At 30.0% G+C, this 9,172-nt stretch overlaps 1 protein-coding gene across 1 annotated transcript; it reads left to right on the forward strand.

Annotated features, from left to right (window-relative positions):
• Positions 1-2,171: 2,171 nt before the first annotated feature.
• LOC123707066 (coiled-coil domain-containing protein 28A-like) lies at positions 2,172-3,221 on the forward strand. Its single transcript, XM_045656843.1, has one exon. It carries the CDS (start codon positions 2,394-2,396, stop codon positions 2,988-2,990), a length of 597 nt encoding a protein of 198 aa, XP_045512799.1. The 5' UTR covers positions 2,172-2,393; the 3' UTR covers positions 2,991-3,221.
• Positions 3,222-9,172: the final 5,951 nt, after the last annotated feature.

Here is a 9,172-nt window from a genome sequence, read left to right on the forward strand (position 1 = left end):
ACATCTTTTCATTGCTCACTAATTGTCTTTTGTTTATAATATATTTATTGAATATAGACAAAAGTGTTTATGTTGAAATAGTGTTCTGTGATTATGATGCCTTCACAATTTTAGATGAAATGGATGATTTTTTTCACAAATTGATCAAATCATTCTCGAAAATGTTTTAACTTTGTTATAATTACCATTGGTGGTTAATAGTATTATTTGTACTGCTATATATTGTTGTTTCATATACATAAGACTGCTTAAATTTTCATTTTATTTGCATTCAACACGAAAACAGTGAATGTCAGTCCGTCCCATTTTTTTCAGTCAGCATTAGTTTCATTTTATTTAACCATTCACAGCAGCATATAGTGCACGATATGAATAACATAGTGTTACAACATTTCAAAAATGTACTTGCATGTTTGTTTTCATAATGAATAAACTTATGATATCTAATAATGTTTAATTTTATATAAGTATCTCTGTCTATGTCTGCTACTGACTGTTGTCTCAGATGTGTCCATCTCTGTATACAGTATAATTAATAAAAGTAGTGAAACTAAGTATTCCTTTAACCTTAAGGATAAGTGTAAGTGTTCATCAAATAAGTGTAAGAGATGTAACAGTCTCATAAAACATCAGGAATTTAAGTGGGTATGGGACAGGTATTCTTGCGTCTATCCATTTATTTTTATTTCTATAAAAAACCACGGAAGCCACGGAATAGGTAAACACAGTAATGAAGTTTGTTCTCTATACAGGAATAAACCATACTTCCAAAATCATTAAAAACTTTATCTTTTTACACAAACTATGACTTGCCTTATAGTAGGGGAGTCCAAGAGGGGATTTAAAGATTTACTACAGCGTGCCAGATTAATATACAGGAGGATACTTCGTACCCAGTGAAGTACCTCCACCAAATATGAGCCCCATATATATGGCCGCCCGTCAAAGATAAAGGATCAGATTAGTAAAAAAAAATATCACCAGATATTCTCGAGCGCGTCAGATTAAAGTAGGGTGAGTTCAATTCAATTCAATTCAAAATTTAAGCCCTCCCCTTTCTTGCAATTGCAATTTCTGCAATGCAAAGTTGTAAAAAAAATCGTCACCTCGAGATTTTCGTTGTTTTTTTTTTTTGAAGGACAATTTCGTCGATAAAGTTTAATACATGCGGCTGCATGATGCCTATATTCGTTTAAAAATATTAACTATGAGTAATATTAACATAAAGTGTGTATTTTGTGGTGAAACTACTTAGCAATAATCAATAAACTTTAGATTAGAAACATTAGATGATATGTAGAAAAATAATGATATTTAAGAATATCGTCGAGGTAAACCGGTTCTTCCGGTAAATGATTTTTTAAAACATTTTTTTTTAAATTATTATATAATAAAAACAAGTTCTACATGAACAACATACACTTTTTGTTATTTTCTGATCTTGTCAATTAAGTTCAATGATTAAAAAAATTTTTTTTTTTAATTTTTAAATTAGGCGAACCCCTCCAGATAATCGTCAGATTATAATACATCACGTCTAGGACATAAAGATGAACCATATATATATATATATCTTAATCTGACGCGCTTGTGTATTTCAAAATTGTTTTTTTTGCATATTCTAATAACGGCCGCGAGTTTGCGTCGCATCGAAATCGTCAGATTGTTAGATAAGATAATTTTTTTAGGTTCACTTAACATCCCCTTAGAAAATATAACGCGCTCGAATATTTTTTTTTTCATTTTCAACTCTTACGTATGACCACCCTCACCATGTAGACAATCAGATTAACATACGTACATTATTAAGAATACGTAGGACATTGATGTTATCAATATCTGACGCGCTCAAGATGTCCATGGCACAGTTTTTTTTTACATTTTTGAAAATCTATTGCACCTCCGCCCACCGATGAAAAGGTATACATTATATAACTTTTTTCTTATTATCTAAGCTTCGCAACCCAATAATAGGTCGAGTAAATCGCGAATTAGCATCGTGGGCTCCATTACTATAAGGAATATCGATGAATATTAAATTCTAGGGAATAACAACATGAATTATCTTTTTGCAATATTCTGTAGTCAAATGATACGGTCGTTTGACAGGGCATGAGCCTGAATCTCTTTTAGATTCTGAGTAAATTTTTATTTACCTGTGGTGCTTACTGCTTATCTCAGCTGATGTACTTTAAATGTAAACTGTGTAATGAAGAACATATTTTACAAACAACAAATACACAAAGTTTACTATACTAATTTAATTCATATCCATTTATCTGCTCTGTTTTTAAAAAAATAGACTTTAAATAACATACTAGAAATACATAGAACGTAAATATTTTTTGTAACTTTATAAAGTGATAATTGTGTAATATAAAAGCGAAATCTACATGAGCTTACATTTGGAACAAAGTAACGAAACACAACAACTAATGCAGAATGAGAGGGAAGATGAGGAGCAGAAGGTTTCTCCATCAGCAACCTCTCCGGTAACTAGTAATAAACTGTCGAGTGGTGCAGCAAGTCTTACTTCTAAAAATGCTCAGGGCTTCTCAAACACAGCCAACAGTCTTAATGATTCCACTAAAATGTCGTATGTCAATGAAAGAAGACAACATCGTGACTTCATGCGTTCCTACAATAATAGGCCTAAACATATACCTAAAGAAACACCAGATGTCAAGCACATGGAGAAGGCTCTTTTAGATTTACTTGAAGATTTCCACACAGGAAAATTGAGTGCATTTAGTACAGGTTGTAGTATGGAACAAATGGTTAATGTTAGGGATCAGCAAGAGCATTTGGCTCGGCTGCATTTTAAATTATATGGTGATCCAGAGAAACCATCTGAGGACAATTTTGAAAACTCTTCACCAAAAGATAAGATGACTCAACTTGTACAGAGTTTAGAGCAATTATCTGCATCAATTGAACGTTTGCAGTCAGATGAAGCTGTTAGTTCTAGTAATGATAAAAAAGAGTCATAAAGACCAAAACTTTTTTTTCATTTCTTTCTGGATATGTATATAAAGATAAATAATATAGTTGAAATATGTCTTATTAAATGAACAGTTTCTATAAAAAGCAGGATGTTACTTAATAAAATTGTTGTAATAAACTCCAGTTGAACAATTTATTAAACTATTTCAGATTTGAATAATTTTTCTTAAATAATTTTATGGCCTTCTAGATTCCCTTAAATTTAATATATTATAGTAATATAATTTTCTTCCTTTAATGTATGTACATAATCAGTGTGTGTTGATATTAGGTGATTTCATTAGTATATTATCTAACTAACGAATTAAACATGTATTGCATTATTAGCTAATATATTTTATTGATTATTTATCTTCATATAGGGCTTATAAAATGATTATACACATTCTTAATGCAGCCCTGTTGAATATATATATTTTTTTAATATGTGAATCCTGATTTTGTTAATTCCTATTAAATGATACTGTAGCACAGAAGATAAGATTTGTCCGAATAAATAATACTAATGCTAAAATGTTTATCTTAATTATTTGTTTTATAGTTATGATTAATTTTTATTTTTATCTGTTATGAACTAGTTTTTCTGGCTTTGTGATCTTTTGATTGTGTTTTATCAAATTACTGTGGACCAAACAAATAGTATCTAAAATTTCATATATAGGTAATAATTTTCTCCTTGTTAAATTATTTACTTAATTATAAGTTTATAATAATACAAATAGCTTTAATCCGGTTAAAAATTGTTTATTTTTTTAAATTATTTACCTTTTATATTTAACACCATAAGGATAGAAAGGCGAAGTAAATCTAATTTACAATTAAAGCTAGAAGCTTGGAAAGCTTGGTAATGAGGTGTAGGTGGTTGCTCACTGCTGTGACCAAGAGGCAAGAGTGTAAGTCAGTCGCGCTTCGCATCGCATTGAGTGCGATCGTTCCGACCGTAAAATTACTGAACCTTGTTCACAAATACAACTTTTGTGACATAAATACATGAAAATAGAAATTTAATTCGATACTGCGCTTAAATTATTTTCATAAGTATAAATAAGTGTGCGGTAAACATTTCTTCATTAACGTCACAATTTTTTATTTGTTCACATCTTTGTTATTTTAATTTACTTAGTTTAATAGTCGTTTAACTATATAATACATTGGAATTAGTAAAACGACAATAAAAAACTGTTTTCCGAGGAAGTCTCTTAAATGTAATTTTAAAATATTTGATTTATTATTCATTGATGTCTTCTAGTCAAACGTTTTTCTAGGAAATATTATTTGTTCAGTGATCATTAAAATTGTCAGCATCTTTAGGTACAAAATTCCACATACAATAATTATCGTAGCAAACGCGTAGCAGTTTCATAATCGCAGCATTCTTTGTACCTTCTTCCATTGTAATGATTCATATTTGTTATTTTTTATTGAACTGAATTGATATATTTACTCTGTAGGTTTTTTTAAGATTTCTGTAATTTTTATTAGATTTTCACCTTTATAATTTTCTGTTTTCATTCTTTTATTGAATTATTTTCCACAAAAACATTGAAGAACAGTCAATAACGCTAAACAAGTGCGATTATTTAAAAATGTTTCCGTAAATCAGTTATAAATAACATAGTTGGATAGAGGACTCTTTGAATAATTCATTTTCTAATCCATTACCACACTAGAAATGTAAATGAGGGTGAATATGTATTGATTGAGATGGAGAGGCGAGAAGACAGTCGAATTCGGGTACCAGCAACTCAGGAACAAGGTAACATTCAATTATGATGCGACACGCTAAACAATACTTAGTACGCATACTAGCTTTATAAATGAGTACACTCACCTACGGATGTGACGTTTCAGTTAATGGTGCACGTGAGCGGAACGGACCTACCAATAATTGTTATTAGTAATATATTATGTTACTAATATCAATTATTACAATAATTATCTCTTATAGGAAATTCAACAGAAATAGATATTTATTGTTTTATATATAAATTAGTTCTATTCGCAGATTCGTCTCAGGCCTTAATTTTATCTGTTAGTATTTTTTATCACTCAAAAGACAGGATAGATATGATAAATATTATGTCGTAAATTAACATAACACTAGATACACTAATAAAGGTATTTATTGTATTAGTAAAATGTATAAAATTACTTATGTTAGTCACCGGGAATATAGGCGTTAAAGCATGGGCCCTACGGGCACCTACTACGGTGTCTAAATATATACATACGTTACAACTTACTTTCATAATTTTGTGTATAAATGTGAAATTGTAAAGTTATTTTGTGTATTTCTTCAGATCAGTCATGAGTTATGTGAAATTGAAACTTATCGGAATAATGAAATGAACAAACTATTTAGGTTATTAAAAAGTATTGAACATGGTGCCTTATTGTATTTACCATAGCTTTAACCTAACATTAACAAGAATAAAATAAATACATTCCTCTTGAAATTGAGATTGCTTCGTTTTATCTCAATTTGTTCTACGCAAATGTAATAAAATTCCATCCAGCCAGAAAGTAAATAACATTTAGTAACTTTTCCCTCTTATGTATGAAGTCTTGTACCTCCTCCACCTATTCGTATTGGTCCACGTAAGATGTTTCGTAGATCACTTTTTAATACACCGATACAATAAGATATATCGTCTGAAATAGAACCCCAGGCCGATAAAATACGCAACATTTTGTTTCTGTAAGTAAGACAAGGAGTCAGTATTCTCGTATGAAATGTATTTGTATGCAGATTCAGTAATAGTATTGCGAATAAAACGAGTAACATTTCATAATTAAAGTTACATGAGTCTTCTATGCATTTAATATTATATTTATAAGTGTATTTAAATAAAACTTTATGGTTTCTGGTGTAAATTGTAATGCTATAGAACGTAAAATTAAATGATGGCACGTTTCGTTTGATTGTAATTGATTAACAAGGCTTTCAATCCAATCATCGACACAGTACGGTGCGTATCTCCTTAGAGAGAGTGCTTTAAACAGTACATTAGGACTGATTTCTGTATGGATGATTTAAATAAGACTGTCTTATACAATTTACATGTTTACTGTGTTACTGCTTTAATGTTTAACTATTTCACTTCAGAAAGTATTAAATATAAATAATAAATATTATATGTATCTTACATGACGTGTTGTGATAGAATTTTTTTGTCGCAACATAGATAAATTATATTGATTTATTACTGTCGAGGTTTATTCACTTACAAGTATAGAACATCCCTAACAGCCACTAAGCTAATGTAATAGTCGCGTAACTTAATTACCGTATAATTCGTTCTGTACAGAAAGTCTAAAGTATTGAAGCAGAATATTATTAAAGCGTTTTCATTTTGGAGTCAAAGTTGTTTACATTCCACCTACTGAGTAAGCTAAATATCAACAAATTCGAAAAGCTTGCTTAGTTGAATATTATGATAAAAAGTATTAGTTATTATCTATAATCGCCTTATTAGTATATGTATAAACCGAATCGAGCATTCGTTTGATGATGATGAATGAACGCATTTTGAAGAAAATAATTTTACCGGTTCAAATCGTGTTTAAGATAGTATCGTCTTTTGTTAACATAGCTTTTACACATTGAATGAAAACACTTTTTTACCGGATTGAAGCTATGTATTATTATTAACTTAATATTATTATTAACTACATAATTTTATTTCCCGACGTTTCGCGTGCTTTACAGCGTGCGTGGTCAAGGTGACCGAAGACAAAAGGTGTTGAATTTCAAAAAGTATCACAGCTGTAGAGAAAGTTGTATTATCTGTTTTTATTTCCCCGGAGTTGATATCGACTAAAAGATGCCGGGTTTTTGCAGAAACGGTGTCCTCTATTTTCGCGGATTGTTTCTCTTGGGGTTTTAATTTGGATATTATTGTGTTTAATATGTCAATCATTCATCTTGGGTAGAATTCCATTAGCACATAACTGAAAAGATAGCAAGAAAACGCCGTTGCCGACTTTGCCGACAAAAGATTTAGATCTAATACCCACCGTAAATCAATTGTCAATTTATTTTTATTCAATAACCATTATTTTGGTATTTTTTCAAATTAACAATGTTTTATGATATAACCTTAAATGTACACTTTCATAATTATTAGTTTGAGAGCGGGTTAGAAGTGCTTGCCCCCCTTTCCTAGAACTTGCCTTTATACGCCACTGTCTGACACCACCGAGTGAAACTCATAATTCTGATGACCAATTTTCGCAGTAATACCAGAACACAAAGACCTGATGAAAGGCTTATCGTCCTCAAACTTACACCCTTACAAGAATAGTGCTGAACAGATTTTGTGGGAGGCAAGTATCCAGTTGCCGTCCTGACGCTGTCAGTTGTCATTAGTTACCGACCCAAGAAATTACGATAAGTATAACATAACCTTTCTCAAATTCTGTACGAAACGGATGAAAATTGAAATAGTTTCCACTAAATGAGGAGTCCAAAAAGACATTTCTAATTAATTGCTGAGCTTTTGACACAAAACGAGATTTGGTTAAATCTGGTTTAATTGTAGGAATTAAATTTAGCAGCTCTTTCACCATATAATGGAACATTTATATTATAGGTAATAGATATCGAAGTAAAAATTATGAAAAAATGAGCATTTATTGTTGATTACTCTTTAGCACTTAGTCTAAAATGTTTTTAAGCATCAAATATTATACCGAATGTTTTTTATATAGTTTTAATACATTGTAAAAATGTTCAGTTAATTAAAATTAGGCATTTTAATTATTTTTAATTTGTGGTTTATAACTCTCATTATACGTTTATTATTTATAAAGTTTCAAAGAAAATATTGAATACAAATTACATGTTTGGAAAATTTAAATGTATATGACAGTTTAATTAAAATGTAGCGGGTCTAATTCCAAGTATTTTAATTATGTTAAATTTTAATCTCCGTGTTTTAGATGCCTAACACGATGATGCCTTTTGCGTTGGTATTGAATAAAATACATGTCACGGGTGACCAAGGTTTGATTCTCTTTTAAAAACTACTTGTGCAATAGTGTTCATAAATGAAATTTACTTTTTAAAAATACAAAAAATATAACATTTGTAAAAGTAAAAAATACTTAGGTACTTGTATATGAGACCGTTACCGATACATGACTTCTATTTTAAATCAAAACCTCATAAAATAGCTTATAAAAACAAACCTCGCTTGTTAAAACACTCTTTGAATTAAAAATCTGTTTTAGAACAAACTTTGCTTTTAATTTGTCTGACTGCTATCAAAAGCGATCCGAAGTTTCATTACTTTATATCGAATTTAAAGCTTCGCTGGCGTTGAAGTATACATATTGGAATACGATTAATTCGATTTATTGCGATAACAAAGACCAAACAATACCGTCATTGCAATTCAGTATTGAAAATATAAAAAATAGATTTTCACATAGCTGTTGGTGACAATTAATATCTTTTACTTGCGTTATTACTAGGACGAGTATTGTTTTAAAGCGGTTGAAAAAATCATTATGTTTTGGTATATACTCATTTGGTTTGTCCCAAAGGGTTTCCTATAATTGCTTATCTCCACCCAAGGACGCAGGACTTGCAGGTCTTTTCATGGTCGCTATTCTATTAGATTAATGTTTTACGATTCACGTATATTTTATTTTCTTCATCATCGTCAAAAATTAATTAAAATATACGAAATATATTTTACTTTGATACCATCTTTTACATAGTAATTGATTTGTGTAACATTTTGTAAAATTTCGTATACAGAAATTTGACTGTCATGTACATACACGTTCAAAGGAAGCTCTTGATTATGTTGGCAATAACGAGAAAAATGTTTTTTACGATTTTATATGGTTGTATGGGAATCAGCATTATTGAAAGTTGAAATGTCAAATCTTATTTAAATTTCTTTGCTTTAGACTTAACCACAGTGAACAACCTTTTTAATTAATTAAATAATTGTTCGTCCATTATTTTTTCTTTAACTAATTTTATTCACTTATTGATTTGATTTACCCCAACTCATTGATGAGATAATAATTAACTGTATAGAGTAACACCTAGAATCTTTAATAAAAAAGGCCTAACGACATAAGCGAAATAATCATAAAACTGAATATTTATCGATCCAGTCTCGTGAGCACTAGTGGCGCGTAATATCAGGCCGGT

This window comes from Pieris brassicae, chromosome 3, assembly GCF_905147105.1.
Source record: "Pieris brassicae chromosome 3, ilPieBrab1.1, whole genome shotgun sequence".
In the NCBI taxonomy this organism is placed as follows: domain Eukaryota; kingdom Metazoa; phylum Arthropoda; class Insecta; order Lepidoptera; family Pieridae; genus Pieris; species Pieris brassicae.